The 23,650-nt window shown below is 45.2% G+C and overlaps 1 protein-coding gene across 1 annotated transcript in view; it reads left to right on the forward strand.

The window, feature by feature from the left end:
* Positions 1-703: 703 nt before the first annotated feature.
* Positions 704-23,650, forward strand: part of KCNQ3 (potassium voltage-gated channel subfamily Q member 3) — a 118,656-nt gene continuing 95,709 nt past the window's right edge. Inside the window, exons 1-5 of the mRNA XM_075827939.1 lie at positions 704-757; positions 5,507-5,526; positions 6,180-6,309; positions 17,506-17,632; positions 18,199-18,374. Of these exons, the coding sequence (XP_075684054.1) occupies positions 719-757; positions 5,507-5,526; positions 6,180-6,309; positions 17,506-17,632; positions 18,199-18,374 (492 nt within the window). The 5' untranslated portion in view covers positions 704-718. The remainder of the gene's footprint in view (positions 758-5,506; positions 5,527-6,179; positions 6,310-17,505; positions 17,633-18,198; positions 18,375-23,650) is intronic.

Consider the following 23,650-nt stretch of genomic DNA (forward strand, 5'->3'; position numbering starts at 1 on the left):
AATACTGCCCCTATATACAAGAATATAACTACTATAATACTACCCCCTATGTGCAAGAATATAACTACTATAATACTGCCCCTATATACAAGAATATAACTACTATAATACTGCCCCTATATACAAGAATAGAACTACTATAATACTGCCTCCTATATACAAGAATATAACTGCTATAATACTGCTCCCTATATACAAGAATATGACTACTATAATACTGCCCCCTATATACAAGAATATAACTACTATAATACTGCCCCCTATGTACAAGAATATAACTACTATAATACTGCTCCTACAGTGGAGGAAATAAGTATTTGATCCCTTGCTGATTTTGTAAGTTTGGCCACTGTCAAAGTCATGAACAGTCTAGAATTTTTAGGCTAGGTTAATTTTACCAGTGAGAGATAGATTATATTAAAAAAAAAAAAGAAAATCACATTGTCAAAATTATATATTTATTTGCATTGCGCACAGAGAAATAAGTATTTGATCCTCTACCAACCATTAAGAGTTCAGCCTCCTCCAGACCAGTTACACGCTCCAAATCAACTTGGTGCCTGCATTAAAGACAGCGGTCTTAAATGGTCACCTGTATAAAAGACTCCTGTCCACAGACTCAATTAATCAGTCTGACTCTAACCTCTACAACATGGGCAAGACCAAAGAGCTTTCTAAGGATGTCAGGGACAAGATCATAGACCTGCACAAGGCTGGAATGGGCTACAAAACCATAAGTAAGACGCTTGGTGAGAAGGAGACAACTGTTGGTGCAATAGTAAGAAAATGGAAGACATACAAAATGACTGTCAATCGACATCGATCTGGGGCTCCATGCAAAATCTCACCTCGTGGGGTATCCTTGATCCTGAGGAAGGTGAGAGCTCAGCCGAAAACTACACGGGGGGAACTTGTTAATGATCTCAAGGCAGCTGGGACCACAGTCACCAAGAAAACCATTGGTAACACATTACGCCGTAATGGATTAAAATCCTGCAGTGCCCGCAAGGTCCCCCTGCTCAAGAAGGCACATGTACAGGCCCGTCTGAAGTTTGCAAATGAACATCTGGATGATTCTGAGAGTGATTGGGAGAAGGTGCTGTGGTCAGATGAGACTAAAATTAAGCTCTTTGGCATTAACTCAACTCGCCGTGTTTGGAGGAAGAGAAATGCTGCCTATGACCCAAAGAACACCGTCCCCACTGTCAAGCATGGAGGTGGAAACATTATGTTTTGGGGGTGTTTCTCTGCTAAGGGCACAGGACTACTTCACTGCATCAATGGGAGAATGGATGGAGCCATGTACCGTCAAATCCTGAGTGACAACATCCTTCCCTCCACCAGGACATTAAAAATGGCTCGTGGCTGGGTCTTCCAGCACGACAATGACCCGAAACATACAGCCAAGGCAACAAAGGAGTGGCTCAAAAAGAAGCACATTAAGGTCATGGAGTGGCCTAGCCAATCTCCAGACCTTAATCCCATCGAAAACTTATGGAGAGAGCTGAAGATCCGAGTTGCCAAGCGACAGCCTCGAAATCTTAATGATTTACAGATGATCTGCAAAGAGGAGTGGGCCAAAATTCCATCTAACATGTGTGCAAACCTCATCATCAACTACAAAAAAATGTCTGACTGCTGTGCTTGCCAACAAGGGTTTTGCCACCAAGTATTAAGTCTTGTTTGCCAAAGGGATCAAATACTTATTTCTCTGTGCACAATGCAAAGAAATATATATAATTTTGACAATGTGATTTTCTGCTTTTTTTTTTTTATATATAATCTATCTCTCACTGGTAAAATTAACCTAGCCTAAAAATTCTAGACTGTTCATGTCTTTGACAGTGGGCAAACTTACAAAATCAGCAAGGGATCAAATACTTATTTCCTTCACTGTATATACAAGAATATAACTGCTATAATACTGCCCCTATATACAAGAATATAACTACTATAATACTGCCTCCTATATACAAGAATATAACTACTATAATACTGCTTCTATGTACAAGAATATAACTACTATAATACTGCTCCTATATACAAGAATATAACTACTATAATACTGTTCCCTATATACAAGAATATAACTACTATAATACTCCCCCCTATGTACAAGAATATAACTACTATAATACTGCCCCCTATGTACAAGAATATAACTACTATAATACTGCTCCTATATACAAGAATATAACTACTATAATACTGCCCCTATATACAAGAATATAACTACTATAATACTGCCCCTATATACAAGAATATAACTACTATAATACTGCCACTATATACAAGAATATAACTACTATAATACTGTCCCCTATATACAAGAATATAACTACTATAATACTCCCCCCTATATACAAGAATATAACTACTATAATACTGCCCCCTATATACAAGAATATAACTACTATAATACTGCCCCTATATACAAGAATATAACTACTATAATACTGTCCCCTATATACAAGAATATAACTACTATAATACTCCCCCCTATATACAAGAATATAACTACTATAATACTGCCCCCTATATACAAGAATATAACTACTATAATACTGCCCTTATATACAAGAATATAACTACTATAATACTGCCTCCTATATACAAGAATATAACTACTATATTACTGCTCCTATATACAAGAATATAACTACTATAATACTGCCCCTATATACAAGAATATAACTACTATAATACTGCTCCTATATATAAGAATATAACTACTATAATACTGCCCCCTATATACAAGAATATAACTACTATAATACTGCCCCCTATATACAAGAATATAACTACTATAATACTGCTCCTATATACAAGAATATAACTACTATAATACTGCCCCCCTATATACAAGAATATAACTACTATAATTCTGCCCCCTATATACAAGAATATAACTACTATATTACTACCCCTATATACAAGACTATAACTACTATAATACTGCTCCTATATACAAGAATATAACTACTATAATACTGCCCCCCTATATACAAGAATATAACTACTATAATACTGCCCCCTATATACAAGAATATAACTGCTATAATACTGCTCCTATATACAAGAATATAACTACTATAATACTGCCTCCTATATACAAGAAAATAACTACTATAATACTGCCCCCTATATACAAGAATATAACTACTATAATACTGCCCCTATATACAAGAATATAACTACTATAATACTGCCCCCTATATACAAGAATATAACTACTATAATACTGCCCCCTATATACAAGAATATAACTACTATAATACTGCCCCCTATATACAAGAATATAACTACTATAATACTGCCCCCTATATACAAGAATATAACTACTATAATACTGGTCCCTATATACAAGAATATAACTACTATAATACTGCCTCCTATATACAAGAATATAACTACTATAATACTGCTCCTATGTACAAGAATATAACTACTATAATACTGCTCCCTATATACAAGAATATAACTACTATAATACTGCCCCCTATATACAAGAAAATAACTACAATAATACTGCCTCCTATATACAAGAATATAACTACTATAATACTGCCACTATATACAAGAATATAACTACTATAATACTGTCCCCTATATACAAGAATATAACTACTATAATACTCCCCCCTATATACAAGAATATAACTACTATAATACTGCCCCCTATATACAAGAATATAACTACTATAATACTGCCCCTATATACAAGAATATAACTACTATAATACTGCCTCCTATATACAAGAATATAACTACTATATTACTGCTCCTATATACAAGAATATAACTACTATAATACTGCCCCTATATACAAGAATATAACTACTATAATACTGCTCCTATATACAAGAATATAACTACTATAATACTGCCCCGTATATACAAGAATATAACTACTATAATACTGCCCCCTATATACAAGAATATAACTACTATAATACTGCCTCCTATATACAAGAAAATAACTACTATAATACTGCCCCCTATATACAAGAATATAACTACTATAATACTGCCCCTATATACAAGAATATAACTACTATAATACTGCCCCCTATATACAAGAATATAACTACTATAATACTGCCCCTATATACAAGAATATAACTACTATAATACTGCTCCTATATACAAGAATATAACTACTATACTGCCCCCTATATACAAGAATATAACTACTATAATACTGCCCTTATATACAAGAATATAACTACTATAATACTGCCCCTATATACAAGAATATAACTACTATAATACTGCTCCTATATACAAGAATATAACTACTATAATACTGCTCCCTATATACAAGAATATAACTACTATAATACTGCCTCCTATATACAAGAATATAACTACTATAATACTGCTCCTATGTACAAGAATATAACTACTATAATACTGCTCCCTATATACAAGAATATAACTACTATAATACTGCCCCCTATATACAAGAAAATAACTACTATAATACTGCCCCTATATACAAGAATATAACTACTATAATACTGCCTCCTATATACAAGAATATAACTACTATAATACTGTATACTAATGATAAGGGATACATTTACTATAGATAAACAGCTAGATTCTTGCAGGGCATGCTTGGATCTGTAGTCCTACCTGTTTCTCACCTATGGGTCAGGTGGTTATGTTTTTGTACAGATGCTTGCCTTCACATTTTTAGAAAACAAAAATATATTTAGTGTAGGGGTTACATGTAATCTCTTCTTTACAGCTGGGATTGAGCAGATAGATAAGAGTTCGGGGATTGTCCATTTACTTGGAGAAATAAGCAACAAATCTTGACAGGAATTGCAGAGGACTGTGGAGGGACACAATGTAGTCAGTGAGGTGCTTATTCACTGACAGGGGGTAATCATTCAGAGTGCGGCTGAATTAATGAGCCGGATCCTACTTGGAAACTGGAAATTAAAGGGACTCTCTTCTCTCTCCTTCTCTACAACACTCTGCCATTTCCGTCATATGAAAGATACCGACGGCGTCTGATGGACCCCATTGATTTACAATGTATCGTCGTAGTGGTCAGCGTGTCGACAAGAAGAGTTAGGTCTTATTTACACAAGCGTGTTAAACGTCCGCGTGGCGGCCATTGAAAGAGCGGCCGTGCCACGGACCTTTGTATCTCAATGTGACTGTTTGTGTTTCAACGGACCGTGTGAAGGGTCCGTGAGAAAATAGGACGTGTCTTATTTTTTCACGCGTCACGCATCCCTCAATAGACTCTCATCTATGGGGGATGCGGGACATCGCGTCCCACAGCGCCGAGCACGGATGCACCTCGGACGTGAAAAAATGCCGTTTTTCACGTCCGAGATGCGCCACACTTGTGTAGATAGGCCTTACGCTGACGGAATTTGCGATTAAAGGTTCCTGACGAAGTCTCCGATGCAAATGTCATCAGAGCCTAAGGCTTTGGTTGGCTCAGACTTTTAGACGCAAGCATAACATTTTATGATTTTTTTTGAAGAAAAATTTATCATTCATTTAGTAGGATTATTTTGATGCAAAGTTGCACGAAGACGCCGTAAATGCAAAGCGCTGGGTCGCCTCTTTACTTTCGGATTATGTGAGGGTTTAATATAAAGGTTTTATTTGTACACCTTAGAAGTGTTAAAATCATCCCGGCTGCCGGAGATGCAAAATGACCACAAACCCCCGGCAGATAAAAGGTTAAAGGATCTGTCAATTCCGCGATCCACCAAATGTCTTTGTTCACTAGGTCATAGTGGTGACGTGCTGTCCATCGTGACATCACCGCTGTGGCTAATGATTGGCTGCTTGCCAGTCACATGACTGTACTGCCAAGTAAACAAAGATCGTCGGGGTTCACGGATTATCGGGCAAGAGTGGCAGAGGATATGACCTGTTGGAAAAATCCTATAAAGTTGTTATTGAGCCAATGAGACCCGCAGCCCGTTCACAGCGGGACACCAGTACTCACTCCGCTCTAAATGGAGACAGACAATAAGGATAACAGATCTGTCAACAGCAGCTTGCTGACAGTTTCCAGGTATCAACAGTAGATTTTTGAATATAAAAAATAGAAGATATATTCCAGAGATGCTGGATGTGACACGTGAGGACTATAGAGCCAATGTTCGGAAACGGTGGTGCTTATTTATGTGTTTTGGCGCTTTAAGTTCGTTGATATATAAATCTTATATTTTTTTGTATTTCAGGTTTCTTATTGTCCTCGGGTGTTTGATTTTAGCAATTCTTACGACGTTCAAAGAATATGAAGATATTTCGGGAGACTGGCTCCTGCTTATAGTAAGTGTGAACATTGGTGATGACATTTACATACATTTAATGCAGTCATTCCTTTAATCTGGCATCTGGTAGTCTAGAAATTCTGATAATCCAGGACTTCAAACTAACCTGGAATTTCTCAAGACCAGAAGCAGAAGACTGAGGCAAAAGAACCCGTACCTCTCAACAGTCCATTAGTCCAGAATATCTGATAATCTGGCACTTGTCAGGTCCCAGTAATGGCAGATTAAAGGAATGTTGCTGTATTTGTATTATTATGCCGATCGGAAAAAAAAAAATGTCTATGCCGAGCATGTCACCCCTGTGGCCAGTGATTGGCTGTTGTGGTCATGTGATGCCAGACGACCTGTGATCTCACGGCGATCAAAACAGAAAGGATTGGGGACAGAAGCGACAGGTCAAAGCTTTGTACCGTGAGGGTATGTTCACACGGCCGTAAATTTACTGACGTTTTTGAGTTTGCCGTGTGAACATACTCTAAGGCCGTTTTGCGTCCGCAAAAGGTCCATAACAGCTCCGTGTGTCATCAGCATATGATACGTGGCTGCGTGCTTTTCGCGCAGCCGCCATCATTATGACACTGTTTTTATGTTTTTGTAAACAGAAAAGCATGTGGTGCTTTTCTGTTTTCATTCATAGTTTTGACTACTGTAGCGCGCATCACGGAAGTGCGTCCGTGTGCGGTTTTCACGCACCCATTGACTTCAATGGGTGCGTGATGCGCGAAAAATGGCAAATATAGGACATGTCGTGCGTTTCATGCAGCGGACACACGCTGCGTGAAAATCACTGACAGTCTGCACGGCCCCATAGACTAACATAGGTCCGTGCGAGGCGCGTGAAAATCACGCGCCTCGCACGGACATATTATACGTTCGTCTGAATAAGCCCTCACTGTAACGAGCCATGTGTGTCCATCACATGATGAGTATTATTCACTAAAAATTAAACAATGATGGTTCCTATTGAATAGCAGCAAGCAGAGTTCTTGAAAACCTTGAGCTATGAATACAAAGAGTAGATTCGAAATTTGTATTTTAATTTTTTTTATACAAAGAATAACATTTATTTGCTGAAACTGGACAATTCCTTTAAACAGAAGTTTTTGAATAGAGCAAAGCTCAATATTTCACTACCTCTTCCCCAGTCAATCTCACGGGGTACAGGAAGCAGAGATCTAGGCTGAAGTATGAAGGGTCCTTATACTGGCTTAAAGGGGTTTTCCAGTTCTAAAAAATTGATTGTCTATTCTCGGGATAGCCCATTAATATCTGATCAGTGGGGGTCCGACTCCCGTTACTTCCGCCAATCAGCTGTTTTTAAGGGTCCGCAGAACTCATGCGCGCGCATCTTTCCCTTCACTCCTTACCTGCTCATCCTGTAAATCGCCGACGCACTTGTAGCGGCGGTTCACAGTATTATGGACTTCTCCCATACAAATGAATACTGTAATACTGTGAACGGCCGCTACAAGTGTGTCGGCAAGTTACAGTAGGGTGCAGTAAAGGAAATTAAGTTTGCATGAGTTTTGCAGCCCCTTCAAAACAGCTGACGGGAGTCAGACCACCACCGATCAGATATTGATGGGCTATCCCGAGTATAAGCCATAAATTTCTGATAAGTGGACAACCCCTCTAAAGGTGATGTGTCCAGTCGGTGCCAGTGGAAGGAGTCCTGCCTCCTTTAGAACAGGCAGTTAAAGGGGTATTCCAGCCTGCAACATTTTTCACCTATCCACTGAATAGGCGAATAATGCTAGATCAGTGGGGGTCTGATCTACAGAACGGTGGACTCCGATTCCCTGTTCCCCTCAGCTGCAAGATGGCGGCTAGGAGGAATTTGAATGGAGCGGAGGCCGAGCATACGCAGTACCGCTTCATTCAAAGTCTATAAGGCCGACGGAAACAGCAAAAAACATTGCTCGGCTATTTCTCTAAGGACCATAGACTATGAATGAAGCGACTCCACGCATGCTCGGCCTCCGCTCCATTCAAATTCCTCCTAGCCACCGTCTTGCGGCTGGGGGGACCGGCGAGATCGGGTGCTCTGTTCTAGCGATCGATGGGAGTCCCAGGGGTCGGACCCCCACTGATCTAGCATTTTTCACATATCCAGTGCAAGCCGAAAAATGCCAAAGGCTGGAATAGCCCTTTAACCTCGCCCCCGCTGTACTCCATGTACTCGCTGTATTACTGCTCCTGCTTGTACATGGAGTACGCAGGGGTCGGTCACATGACGAAGAGACGTATCCTCATCAAAGAAGACTGTGCTACTAGACCTCCGGTCCCCCGCCAGTGCTATAAAAATCTACGAAAAAAACTGAATCAGCGCGACAGGGACTGGAATGTATATCAGCGAGTGTGTCACATACTGCAGGGACTACACTGATAATCATTTTTGGTCCCCACGTAAGCCCTTTAAATCTTTCACTGCCCTAGCCAACTAGGCATGTTTCTATTAGTCACTTCATTGCCGTCACCCACCAGGGATATTACCATTAGAGCAGGGGTCTCAAGCACGCGGCCCACGGGCCGCATGCGGCCCCTGTGGCTGTCATCTGCGGCCCGCGGGACACAGAGCCGCTAGTATAGGCTCTGCTCCGAGACTCTGGAATTCCCTGACATCGCTGTCCACTTATGAACAGCGATGTCTGGGGCTTCCCCAGAGCCGGAGTCCTGGGCAGAGAGTTAGTATGGGCTCTGCTCCGGGACTCTGTGGAATTCCCTGACATCGTTGTCCATATATGGACAGTGTGTCAGGGTCTTCCCCAGAGCGGAGTCCCGGGCAGAGCGCTAGTATCGGCTGTGCTCTGGGACTCTGTCGAATTCCCAGACATCGGTGTCCATGTTTGGACACACGATGTCTGGGACTTCCCAGAGCCGGAGTCCCGGGCAGAGCGCTAGTATAGGCTCTGCTCTGGGTCTCTGGGGAAGCCTCTGACATAGCTGTCCATACATCGACAATGATGTCAGGGGCTTCCCCAGAGCAGGAGTCCCAGTGATGTCAGGAGCACAGCTGGAGTCCCAGGAAGAGCCTACTAGCGCTCTGCCCGGGACTCCAGGTCTGGGGTTGCCCCTGACATCTCTGTCCATATATAGACAGTGATGTCAGGAACAGAGCTGGAATCCCAGGCAGAGTGCTAGAAGCGGCTCTGCTCCGGGACTCCAGCTCTGGGCAAGCCCCTGACATCACTGTGGCAGCATCTGCGGAGGGCACTGTGGCAGCATCTACGGAGGGCACTGTGGCAGCATCTGCGGAGGGCACTGTGGCAGCATCTACGGAGGGCACTGTGGCAGCATCTACGGAGGGCACTGTGGCAGCATCTGCGGAGGGCACTGTGGCAGCATCTGCGGAGGGCACTGTGGCAGCATCTACAGAGGGCACTGTGGTAGCATCTACAGAGGGCACTGTGGCATTATCTACCGAGAGCACTGTGGAATTATCTACAGAGGACTCTGTGGCAGCATACACAGAGGGCACTGCGGCAGCATCTACCGAGGGCACTATGGCAGCATCTACAGAGGGCACTGTGGCACTATCTAAAAAGGGGCTGCCCAATCTTGACATGTGTGTCTGCCAAACGCTGCTAACTGAGCCGCCGGACTGCATTTAGCAACACTTTTAAACTGGAAAGCTGGATTGTTGAAATAAGCACGTGGAGAAATAGCGCAAATTTTAAACCTAGCGCTATTATTATAGTAATGTAGTGTTATTATTATAGTAATGGAGTATTGTAGTAATGTAGTATTGTTATTATTCTAGTAATATAGTGTTATAGTAGTTCAAATAACTAATTGATTAACAATAATTTTGTATTGTATCAAATTTGAAAGTAATGCGGCCTGTCAACTTCACATTTTTTCTATATGCGGCCCACTTACCCGGCCGAGTTTGAGACCTCTGCATTAGAGGGTAACTAAACTTTCAGAAAACTTCAGACATGTCATAGAGAGATGTCGGAAGATTTGATCGGTGGGGGTCCGAGCACTGACAATCGCACCGATCACTAAAACGAAGCTGCAGAAGCACTCAATAGAAAGTCTATGGACCCGTACATTTCTGAGAAAAGCCGATCAGAAACTAAGCAGCTCAGCGCTCGACCGAGCCGTTCTGCAGCTTCGTTGTAGCGATTGGTGGGGGTCTCAGCGCTCGGACACCCACCGATCAAAACTTCTGACATGTCACTATGACATTGGAGAAGTTTTCTGAAAGTTTAGTTACTATTTAACTCCTATACTGCCCCAGCCCACGAGACCCAAGCCCTAGCCCACCAGGGATGTTATTGTTAACCTTTTCACTGCCCTTAACCACCAGAGATGTTACCATTAACCCTATCAGTGCCATTTACCACCAAGGATGTAAACCATAAATCCCGTCACTGCCCTTGATAACAAGGAAGGTTAGTTACCTTTAACCTCTTCACTACCCTAGTGTACCAGGGATGTTGCCCATTACTGCAGTAGATGTAAATTGCAGGCTTGCCGGCGGAAGGGGGTCCAAATTTTTTTTTTTGTACTCTGGTCCCTAGTTGTCTGTGTCCGCTCTTGCATATATACACTGTATGTATAGGGACATTTTAAAAAAAAATAAAAAAATTGTATGTGAGCAGTGCCAGGCCTGTAAACCCGCAGCGTCAGCCATAAACTAAGCACACAGTAAAAGTGCTGCCGTACACGCTCCGACTGCTTGTGTTACTAATCTCATCATTCCTACTGTCTATTATACAGCACCCGCCATCACGGCTGGATTACCCACAATGCCTGATGCATTAGGTCTGGTCACATAAATATTATATGTGAGGAACTGGAATAACCAGTGCAATATACAGTCATTATGTAGGCACAGCTAGCACCGGTTAAAGGGAACCTGTCACTAGGCTCTTATTTATGTTCTGCTGCTTTACAGCACTGAGATCTATCATACAATGTGCTGGAAGAACACGTGGGCTGTCATCGTCCAGACAGTAAGCGATAAAAATAATGTAATGTAATGTAATATAATATAATGTAATGTCGGGGAAGTAAAGGGTTATACTGCCATCTAGTGGTGACATATGTGTACCACTACTGTATGTTATTTATGTACAATATTACTAATAAATATCCTTCCATCTGTTGACCTTCATTAACATATTCATAAATAATCTGTTACTAATTGTTTGTGTGTTACCCACAATGCCGCATTTCTCTTCTTTATAAGTTAACGAGAATTTAATTTGACGTGAAAAATACAAATTCTATTGAGTTCTATTGATTCTTAGTTCTATCTCCTTCTGGAAAAGCTGTCCGACCACCAGTATGGCTGCCATTAAAACTCCAATAGGTGCTGTTACCCAGCTTTCTTAGACTCCCAAATGTCAAATCTCCATATCACTAGCCAGAGTGTTGTTCAATATACTGCGAACGTTGGGTAACAAGTTTTTGGAGCTGTGATGGGGGAAATATTGGTTGTCACCCAACCTGCACCACAAATTATAACAGGACAGACCCTTTACTTGCCTATAATTGTAATCATAGGGCCCAATTAACAGCTTCATCATACCCAGCAGAGTTCCCCCGTATAAATAGTGCCAGCTCAGTGCCCCATACATAAGTGTCAGCAAAGTGCCCCTTATAAACAGTGCTAGCAAAATACCACCCATAAATAGTACCAGCTGTGCACCACATATATATTAGTGCCACAAAGTAGAGTTCCCCCATAAACAGTGCATCAGAGTGCTCCCTATAAACAGTTCCAGGAGAGTACCCACTATACTAGCAACACCAGCTGAGTACCCCATATTTAATAGTGCCAAAAAAGGGAGTGCCCCTAAAAAGAGTACCAGCTGAGCACCCCATATATGTTAGTGCCACAAAGTAAAATTCCCCCATAAACAGTGCCAGAAGAGTACCACCCATAAACAGTACCAGCTGAGCACCCCATATATATTAGGGTCACAAAGTAGAGTTCCCCCATAAACAGTGCCAGAAGAGTGCTCCCTAAAAACAGTGCCAGCTGAATACCTTATACTTAATAAAGTCAAAAAGTGGAGTGCCACCTATAAACAGTGACAGCAGAGTACCCCAATAAATAGTGCCGGTAGAATTCTCCTTATAAACAGTACCAGCTGAATACCCCATACTTAATAGTGGGAAAAAGGGGAGTGCCCCTATAAATAGTGTGAGCAGAGTGCTGTACCAGCTGAGCACCCCATTTCTACCGTAATAGTATCAACAGAGTGCCCCTTATAAACAGTGCCAGCAGAGTACCCCTATATACAGTATCAGATGGGCTCCCTATACATAATAGTGCCAGCAGAGTGCTCCCTATGAACAGTGCCAGATGAGTACCTTATACTTAATAATGGCAACAAGTGGAGTGCCCCCCTATAAATAAGTAAGAAAGAAGAAGAATATCACAGCACTGGAGACCCAAAGCAATATGCAATATAGTGCGTGCAAGCCTCAAAGAGACCTGATCCAGAGTCCCACAAATGGAATCCAAGAATAAAGTAGCAAGGCAGCACATCCAAGAAAACTGGAATTTTATTCACCCACAGGTGGGACGCTTCAGTCCAACAAGACCTTTCTCAAGCATGCTCCGCTTTTCTGTTATACAGTTAGGTCCAGAATTATTTGGACAGTGACACAAGTTTTGGCATTTTAGCTGTTTATCAAAACATATTGAATATACAGTTATATAATCAATAGTGGCTTAATGTGCAGACTCTCAGGTTTAATTTGAGGGTATTCACATCCTAATTTGAGGAAGGGTTTAGGAATTACAGCTCTTTAATATGTAGCTGCCTCTTTTTCAAGGGACCAAAGGTAATTGGACAATTATCTCAAATGCTATTAAATGGGCTGCATGGGCTATTCCCTCGTTAATCCATCATCAATTCAGCAGGTAAAAGGTCTGGAGTTGATTCCAGGTGTGGCATTTGCATTTGGAAGCTGTTGCTGTGAACCCACAACATGAGGCGAAAGGAGCTCTCAATGCAAGTGAAACAGACCATCGTTAGGCTGAAAAAAATGAAGAAATCCATCAGAGCGAGAGCGCACAAATGTTAGGAGTGGCCAAATCAACAGTTTGGTACATTCTTGAATAGAAAAGAGCGCACTGGTGATCTCATGAACTCCAAAAGGCCTGGATGTCCACGGAAGACAACAGTGGTGGATAATCGTAGAATCCTTTCCATGTTGAAGAAAAACCCCTTCACAACATCTACCCAAGTGAAGAACATTCTCCCGGAATAGGTGGATCAGTATCTAAGTCTACCATAAAGAGAAGACTTCATGAGAGAAAATACAGAGGCTTCACCACAAGGTGCAAACCATTAATCAGCCTCAAAAATAGAAAGGCCGGATTAGACTTTACCAAACATGTAAAGAAGCCGCCCAGTTCTGGAACAGCATGAAACTAAGATCAACCTGTACCAGAATGATGGAAGAAAGTATGGAGAAGGCTTGGAACGGCTCATGATCCAAAGCCACCACATCCTCTGTAACACATGGTGGGGGCATTGTGATGGCATGGTGGGGGCAGTGTGATGGCATGGTGGAGGCAGTGTGATGGCATGGTGGAGGCAGTGTGATGGCATGGTGGAGGCAGTGTGATGGCATGGTGGAGGCAGTGTGATGGCATGGTGGGGGCAGTGTGATGGCATGGTGGGGGCAGTGTGATGGCATGGTGGGGGCAGTGTGATGGCATGGTGGGGGCAGTGTGATGGCATGGTGGAGTAGGGTGTTGGCGTGTGGAAAGAATGGCTGCCAGAGGCACTGGGTCACTAGTGTTTATTGATGATGTGACTGAAGACAGAAGCAGCCGGATGAATTCTGAAGTTTTCAGGGATTTACTTTCTGCTCAGATCCAACCAAATGCAGCAGGTTGATTGGACGTCACTTCACAGAACAGATGGACAATGACCTAAAACATCCTGCGAATGTAACCCAGGAGATTATAAGGCAAAGAAGTGGAATATTCTGCAATGGCCGAGTCAACAGTCAGAAGGACACACAAACAAGCAACAACTGAAGACAGCGGCAGTAAAGGCCGGGCAAAGCATCACAAAGGAGGAAAACCAGCGTGTGGTGATGTCCATGGGTTCCAGACTTCAGGCCGTCATTGCCTGCAAAGGCGTCTCTACAAAGTATTAAAAACAAAATTTTATTTATGGCATACCTCCCAACCGTCGCGGTTTCTCACTGCTGTCCGGGCGGTCTGCAAAATGTATAAGTATAAGGGGGTTGTGTTGCGCTACCTACAGGGGGGCTGTGTGTGGAGCTATCTACAGGGGGGGCTGTGTGTGGCGCTATCTACAGGGGGGCTGTGTGTTTCGCTATCTACACGGGGCTGTGTGTTGCGCTATTTACAGGGGGTCTGTGTATGGAGCTATCTACAGGGGGTCTGTGTATGGAGCTATCTACAGGGGGTCTGTGTATGGAGCTATCTACAGGGGGGCTGTGTGTGGAGCTATCTACTGGGGGCTGTGTGTGGAGCTATCTACTGTGGGGTTGTGTGTGGCGCTATCTACATGGGGGCTGTGTGTGGAGCTATCTACTGGTGGGCTGTGTGTGGTGCTATCTACTGGGGGGCTGTGTGTGGAGCTATCTACAGGGGGACTCTGTGTGGAGCTATCTGCTGGGGGGCTGTGTGTGGAGCTATCCACAGGGGGATGTGTCTGGTGCTATCTACAGGGGGGCTGTGTCTGGCGCTATGTACAGGGGGCTGTGTGTGGATCTATCTACAGGGGGGCTGTGTCTGGCGCTATGTACAGGGGGATGTGTGTGGCGCTATCTACAGGGGCTGTGTGTGGAGCTATCTACAGGGGGGCTGTGTGTGACGCTATCTACAGGGGGCTGTGTGTGGCGTTATCTACAGGGGGGCTGTGTGGGGAGCTATCTACTGGGGGGCTGTGTGTGGAGCTATCTACAGGGGGTTGTGTGTGGAGCTATCTACAGGGGGGCTGTGTGTGGAGCTATCTACAGGGGGCTGTGTGTGGTGCTATCTACAGGGAGGCTGTGTGTGGCGCTATGTACAGGGGGGCTGTGTGGGGAGCTATCTACTGGGGGGCTGTGTGGAGCTATCTACTGGGGGGCTTTGTGGAGCTATCTACTTGGGGGCTGTGTGTGGAGCTATCTACAGGGGGGCTGTGTGTGGAGCTATCTACAGGGGGGTTGTGTGTGGAGCTATCTACAGGGGTGCTGTATCTGGAGCTATCTACAGGGGGGCTGTGTGTGGAGCTATCTACAGGGGGCTGTGTGTGGTGCTATCTACAGGGGGGCTGTGTGTGGCGCTATCTACTGGGGGGCTGTGTGTGGAGCTATCTACTGGGGGGCTTGGTGTGGAGCTATCTACAGGGGGCTGTGTGGAGCTATCTACAGGGGGGCTGTGTGTGGAGCTATCTACAGGGGGGTTGTGTGTGGAGCTATCTACAGGGGTGCTGTATCTGGAGCTATGTACAGGGGGCTGTGTGTGGAGCTATCTACAGGGGGCTGTGTGTGGTGCTATCTACAGGGGGGCTGTGTGTGGCGCTATCTACTGGGGGGCTGTGTGTGGAGCTATCTACTGGGGGGCTGTATCTGGAGCTATGTACAGGGGGCTGTGTGTGGAGCTATCTACAGGGGGCTGTGTGTGGTGCTATCTACAGGGGGGCTGTGTGTGGCGCTATCTACTGGGGGGCTGTGTGTGGAGCTATCTACTGGGTGGCTGAGTGTGGAGCTATCTACTGGGGGCTTGGTGTGGAGCTTTCTACAGGGGGGCTGTGTGGATCTATCTACAGGGGGGCTGTGTGTGGAGCTATCTACAGGGGTGCTGTATCTGGAGCTATGTACAGGGGGCTGTGTGTGGAGCTATCTACAGGGGGCTGTGTCTGGAGCAATCTACAGGGGAGCTGTGTGTGGCGCAAACCACAGGGGGGGGGGGCTAAGTCTGGCGCTATGTACAGGAGGGCTGTGTCTGGAACTATCAACAGGGGGGCTGTGTCTGGCGCTATGTACAGGAGGGCTGTGTGTGGAGCGATCTACAGAGGGCTGTGTGTGGAGCTATCTACAGGGGGCTGCGTGTGGCGCTATCTACAGGGGGCTGTGTGTGGAGCTATCTACAGGGGGGCTGTGTGTGGAGCTATATACAGGGGGCTGTGTCTGGCGCTATCTACAGGGGGGCTGTGTGTGGAGCTATCTACAGGGGGCTCTGTGTGGAGCTATCTGCTGGGGGGCTGTGTGTGGAGCTATCTACAGGGGGGATGTGTGTGGTGCTATCTACAGGGGGGCTGTGTCTGGTGCTATGTACAGGGGGGCTGTGTGTGGAGCAATCTACAGGGGGCTGTGTGTGGCGCTATGTACAGGGGAGCTGTGTGTGGAGCAATCTACAGGGGGGCTGTGTATGGCGCTATCTACAGGGAGGCTGTGTGTGGAGCTATCTACAGGGGGCTGTGTGTGGCGCTATCTACAGGGGGGCTGTGTCTGGCGCTATGCACAGTGGGGCTGTGTGTGGTGCTATCTACAAGGGGGCTCTGGTGGATGATTTTTCCATTGACCGGTAGCAGAGTTACACAACTGAAAGAAAAAAAAAATCCCCATCATGTAACTCTGCTACCTGTCAATTGAAAAGTCATCAACCACAGGGTCTCCCTCTTGACTTTCATTGTTCTCAGCCTTTTGGTTTGTCCTGCAGCAGCTGCCGCCGTGATGAGCAAATGTTATACCCAAGATAGGAAAAGTAACACAAAGACGATATAACCTGATCCATAATATCTGTGATATCCAGACAGTCTAGAGATCCGCAGTGAGAATGTGCGCGTGTTATTTGCAGAAGGATCTGGCCGTGATTTGATGTGTCTATGCCGGATATTGGGAGTGGTTAGGGGGCGTGGCTTAAAATGTTCCTCTTTTCCGAATTCAAAAGTTGGGAGGTATGTTTATGGTAATGTTAATTTATAAAATTACTTTTGACCCCTGAAATGAGGCGGCTGTGTAGAAAAAGGAGTGTAATTCCTAAACGTTTCACAGGATATTTTTGTTCAACCCCTTGAATTAAACCTGAAAGTCTAAACTTCAATTGTTTAATTTCAAATCCAATGTGGTGGCAGCGGAGCCACCCTATTCACCACTAATAGGGCGTTAATGGGAACTATATAAATCGTATAGCTCCCCCTAGTGGTGGCTACTGCTTGTACTATCAAATTTAAGGTAACTTTTTGTCTCATTCTTTCTCCAGGAACGATTTGCCCTCGTCATATTTGGAGCAGAATTTGCCTTAAGGATTTGGGCCGCTGGTTGCTGCTGTCGTTATAAGGGATGGAGGGGAAGGCTGAAGTTTGCAAGGAAACCTCTCTGTATGCTGGGTGGGTGAGACATCTGTAGAGTAACCGAGCAAACACCTTGGGAAGTCTGATCAAATCTTTGCGCTATAATTTGACACCAATTTCTGGCGTAAATTATAGTAAATTTGTTTGGGCCGTGCACGGCACTGCCCCCTTTCACTAAGTCCCACACACTTTTTTGTAAAGTTGCCATGAGCGGTGCAAATGCTGCAAAAGTAAAGTATTTTGCAGCATTTGCACTTTTTCTATACCAGAAAGCTTCCGTCGAAAAATTGATAAATTCTCCATATTTACTTCAAGGGGGAAAGTCACAGAAGTTAAAAATCGCATGAAAACACCATAAAGTAGCACTGGTTCTTTATGAAAAAACATATGTAAAACAATTTTTCCCGTAGCTTCTTCCAGTGCGGTACCGCTGCAGTTTTTCGACACTTCTTTTCTCCTTGAAAATTTCCAGTGCTCCATGGAAAAATAAGGTTACTCGCTGCCATCTGCTGGTCAGGATCAGTATTACAATACATTACCACAAGTCATGTAGCAATAGCTCTAATACCATTCACAGCTGATTCTTTGTTATTCTCTTTTAGATATTTTTGTTCTGGTCGCCTCTGTTCCTGTGGTGGCTGTTGGGAAGAATCAGGGAAATGTATTGGCCACGTCTCTTCGGAGTTTGCGTTTCCTTCAGATTTTGCGGATGCTGCGTATGGACCGGAGAGGGGGAACATGGAAACTCCTGGGGTCTGCTATCTGTTCACACAGTAAGGTCAGTGGAGACCTAAAGAGATAGAGCTAAACCTTTCCTGACAACAAAGGTGCCGGTCATACACTAAATGGCCAAAAGTATGTGGACACCTGACCATCACACCTATATGAGCTTGTTCAACATCCCACCCCAAAACTATGGGTGTAATATGGAGTTGGCCCCTTATGCGGATATAACAGACTTCCACTTCTAGGAAGGCTTTACACAAGATTTTAGGGTGTCTGTGGGAATTTGTGCCCATTTATCCTCAAGAGCATTTGTGAGGTCAGACAGTGATGTTGGATGAGAGGGTCTGGCTCACAATGGTCGTTCCAATTAATCCCAAAGTTGTTAGATGGGGTTAAGGTCAGGTCTCTGGGCAGCCACTCGAGTTCCTCCACAACAAACTCCTTACCCCGTGTTTTTATGGAGCTCGCTGTGTGCACAGGGGCGCAGTCATGATGGAACAAGGGCCAAAAGCCAAAAGTTTCCCACAAAGTTGGAAGCTGCAGTTGTGTAAAATGTTTTTGTATGCTGTAACATTAACATCAGTGGCGGATTAAGTAGACCATAGGCCCTGGGCTGTTACCCAAACTTGAGAACAATAGAGAGAAGGACCCCAACAGTTGGTGGGCGCATTAACATCAATACACAAGGGATGCCTACCGGCACCAAAAGCCCTGTTTTCCAACTGTAAATTGAGTTAAAATACAAATTTTATTAGGCTATTAAAGCAAAGAACAAACTACATAAAGGTTAAAAAGATTTCATGTCCGTAGCTGACTGAGATCAGCATGGTGCAAATGTAACAAGTGGATGGTGGAAATGCAGAGTGTGAGCAACTGCAGAGCGCTGCACCCAGTTCCACAGATGTAAGGTAGAAAGTCAGCAGGACCTTGTGTTAAAATTAAAAGGAAAGCCCCCCCGACATGTTTCGCTACCGATGTAGCGTCTTTAGGGGTATCGGGGCTAGTGACCAAAACTTGGGCCCCCCTTCTCTACAGCCGCCCGGCCACCCAATAACTATTGTTAACACTACCTTTTTGTGCGCGCATTAAAAAATGGCTGTTACGATTCCCCTTGTCAAAAGGCTGTGTCCCTACCTACTGACAGTCACCAACCATCGCGGACTGTATCACACTGTGCAGGGACACATCCTCCTGACAAGGAGAATGGTAACACGCATTTGCCTATCAGTCCTGGAATGTACAAAGACTATTTATGAAATACAAGTGTTTCCTATAATAAGCATGTTAGGAGAAGTGACAGATTCTCTATAAATCTAGTGACTCACAGGTGACGACTTCTCAAATTCTAGTAGTTTTTTTTCCTCTTTTCTTCTCCTTCCGGTCCAGACTTCATGACGACTTCTCCCGGCCATGACCCATTTCTGCACAATTTGCCACTCAGACGTCTTCGGCTCCTCACTTTTACAACATTTCCACGGCTATAAACGAAGATAAAATTATCATGGTGCCACACACTGTGCCCCTAAATATGATAGCATCATACACTGCACCTCTATTTATAATAGCACCATACATTGTACCCCTGAATATTATTGTCAAACACTGTAAAGTAATGCACCACATACACAGTGCCCCCTGTGCATAGTGCCACACAGAGCCCCTATAGATATCACACATCCCCCCCATAGCTAGCACCACACACATCCACCAGTAGAGAGTATCACACACAGCCCCCTGTAGAGAGCGCCATACAGCCCCTTGTAGAGAGCGCCACACACAGCCCCCTGTAGATAGCGCCACATAGCCCCCCTCTTGTATATAGTGCCACACAGCCCCCCTTGACTATAGTACCACACAGCCCCCCGTTTATATAGTGCCACACATACCTCCTCCCCTTGTACTTAGTGCCACACATCACCCCCTTGTATAGAATGCCACACAGCCCTTTCTTGTATAGAGCGCCACACAGCCCCCCTTGTATATAGTGCCACACATCGCCCCCACCTTGTATATAGTGCCACACAGAACTCCCTGCCCTTGTATATAGTGCCACACAGCAATCCCGCCCTTCTATATAGGGCCACACAGCACTCCCCCCCTTGTATGGAGTGCTACACAGCGCTCCCCCTTGTATATAGGGCCACACAGCGCTCACCCTTGTATATAGGGCCACACAGCGCTTCCCCTTGTATATAGGGCCACACAGCGCTCCCCCTTGTATATAGGGCCACACAGCGCTCCTCCTTGTATATAGTGCTACGCAGCACCCCCCCTTGTATATAGTGCTACGCAGCACTCCCCCTTGTATATAGGGCCACACAGCGCTCCCCCTTGTATATAGTGCTACACCGCGTTCCCCTAATTGTATATAGGGCCACACAGCGCTCCCCCTTGCATATAGGGCCACACAGCGCTCCCCCTTATATATAGCACCACACAGTGCTCCTCCCCTTGTTTATAGGGCCACTCAGCCCCCCTTGTATATAGTGCCACACATACCTCCTCACCTTGTACTAGGTGCCACACGTCACCCCCCTTGTATAGAATGCCACACAACCCTTTCTTGTATAGAGCGCCACACAGCCCCCCCTTGTATATAGTGCCACACATCCCCCCTTGTATATAGTCCCACACAGAACTCCCAGCCCTTGTGTCACGGCGCGGGGTGTGGACCCACTGGGTCATACTGCGTAGCGGGGTAGCAGCTGGCCAACAAGGTACAAAACAATGTCTGTAGTTCAGAACGGGTACCTGAGACAATGTAGACAGTGGCAGGAACACGACTTGGCTTTCACAGCAGGTGACGCAGCGGGAAGACACAACTTGACTTTCACAGCAGGTGACGCAGCGGATGCAGCGGGAAGACACGACTTGGCTTTCACAGCAGGTAACGCCGCGGATGCAGCGGAAGACACGACTTGATTTTCACAGCAGGTGACGCCGCGGATGCAGCGGAAGACACGACTTGGCTTTCACAGCAGGTAACGATAGTACGGGATGCAGGGTACAGGCAGCAGGAACGGGTAACACTGGGAACTGGAAAACACTAGGAGACCTTTAGCAAGACAGACTAGGGTATACAATAACGCTCAGGCAAGGAACCAGTGGGCAGAGCTCCTCTTTATAGTCCAGCAGCCATTTGGGCTGATAATTGATTTTTGACAGCTGGACGCGTACTGGCCCTTTAAGGCCGTGCACGCGCGGGCGAGCGCGCCAAGCGGGAAACAGCACGAGGACCCGGGAGAGAGTGCCGGCGTCTGCCAGAAGGTGGAGGACGCCGAGCAGAGAGGTGTGCATGGCCGGGATCGTCAGGGGGTGAGTTCGAACGGCGACCCCTGGCCATGGACGTAACAGTATCCCCCCTCTTACGCTCCCTCCTCTTGGGACCAGAGCGGGAAAGAAATTTCTTCACGAGGACAGGGGCATCAATGTTCTCCTCTGGTTCCCAAGACCTCTCTTCTGGACCAAATCCCCTCCAATCCACCAAGTAGAATGTCCTGCCTCCTACTTTCTTGGTGGCCAGGATCTCCCTCACTTCGAAAGTTCCGGATGAACCGCCAGGAGCCACTGCGGAACTAGGTGTCCTGGAGTAGCGGTTCAGAACCACGGGTTTTAGCAAGGAGACGTGGAAGGAGTTCGGGATCTTGAGGGTAGGAGGCAGTCAAAGCTTGTATGACACAGGATTGATCTGCAGCAGAATCTCGAAGGGTCCAAGGAAACTGGGGGCAAACTTGCAAGATGGCAGCCTCAGCCGGATATTCCTGGAAGACAGCCAGACCTTAGTACCTGGAAGAAACTGGGGAGGTTCTCGTCTTCTAGTGTCTGCCTTTCTCTTCATGCGGTCCACCGCCAGCAGAATAGCAGATCGTGTCTGCTGCCATATTTGCAGAAAGTTCCTGAAGGTAGAATCGGCTGCAGGCACCTGAGACATAGTAGAGCCGGGCAGGGGTATTCGATGATGTTGGCCGTAGACTATGAAGAACGGACTGGAGGTGGTGGACTCACTGGTATGGTTATTATAAGAGAACTCCGCCCATGGGAGCAGCTGCACCCAGTCATCATGTCTTCTGGAAACAAAGTGCCACAGGTAGTTCTCCATAATTTGATTAATCCTCTCAACTTGCCCATTGGACTGAGGGTGGTAAGCTGAGGAGAAGTCCAACTTTACACCGAGTCGGCCGCAGAGTGCTCTCCAGAACTTAGAAGTGAACTGGACCCCTCGATCCGAGACAATATGCAGAGGTACGAGAAAGAACAAATGTGCCTGAGGCACACTGAAAACCAATTTCCCAACTACTAATTGATTAGTAACATTAAAATATAACTTTTATTATTTTGCTATTAAAGATGTCCATGAGGGGACACACGACGAGCACAAACGGTTACAATCTATAGCCAATGTTGATTTAGCACACGCTCTGTCTAAACTCTATCTACACTGTTGCAAGACAGAGTATGGAGTGATTAGATCTAGATGTGTCAGAACAGCAGCTGCAGACTGCGGAGCTTACGTAGATACAACAATGATATGTGTGCTGTGGATGCTAATGGAACATGGCTGTTAAAAAGGATCAAATTAGCCCCCCCGACATGTTTCGCTGTAGACACAGCGTCCTCAGGGGATCAAAACGGGGCTAGTGAGCGCGCGTTCTGGATTTTCCTCTTTTAAAGACTACGATGTACGTCACACAGGATTCACCTGTGTGAAGACCAATGAAAACTCTGTCTGAAAGACAAGCCTGTGTCCAGCGAAACATGTGGGGGGGGGGGGGGGGGGGCTAATTTGATCCTTTTTAACAGCCATGTTCCATTAGCATCCACAGCACACATATCATTGTTGTATCTACGTAAGCTCCGCAGTCTGCAGCTGCTGTTCTGACACATCTAGATCTAATCACTCCATACTCTGTCTTGCAACAGTGCAGATAGAGTTTAGACAGAGCGTGTGCTAAATCAACATTGGCTATAAATTGTAACCGTTTGTGCTCGTCGTGTGTCCCCTCATGGACATCTTTAATAGCAAAATAATAAGTTATATTTTAATGTTACTAATCAATTAGTAGTTGGGAAATTGGTTTTCAGTGTGCCTCAGGCACATTTGTTCTTTCTCGTACCTCTGCATATTGTCTCGGATCGAGGGGTTGAAGACTTTCGTATGAAGCCCCTCTCTAGATTCTCTTTAATGTAAGCCGACATAGACTGGGTCTCTGGCAAGGAAAGAGGGTATACTCTACCGCGAGGGGGAGAAGAGTCAGGAACCAAGTCGATAGGACAGTCGTATTCTCGATGTGGTGGCAATACCTCTGCCTCCTTTTTGTCGAAGACATC

The sequence above is a fragment of the Rhinoderma darwinii genome, chromosome 5 (genome assembly GCF_050947455.1).
Source record: "Rhinoderma darwinii isolate aRhiDar2 chromosome 5, aRhiDar2.hap1, whole genome shotgun sequence".
In the NCBI taxonomy this organism is placed as follows: domain Eukaryota; kingdom Metazoa; phylum Chordata; class Amphibia; order Anura; family Rhinodermatidae; genus Rhinoderma; species Rhinoderma darwinii.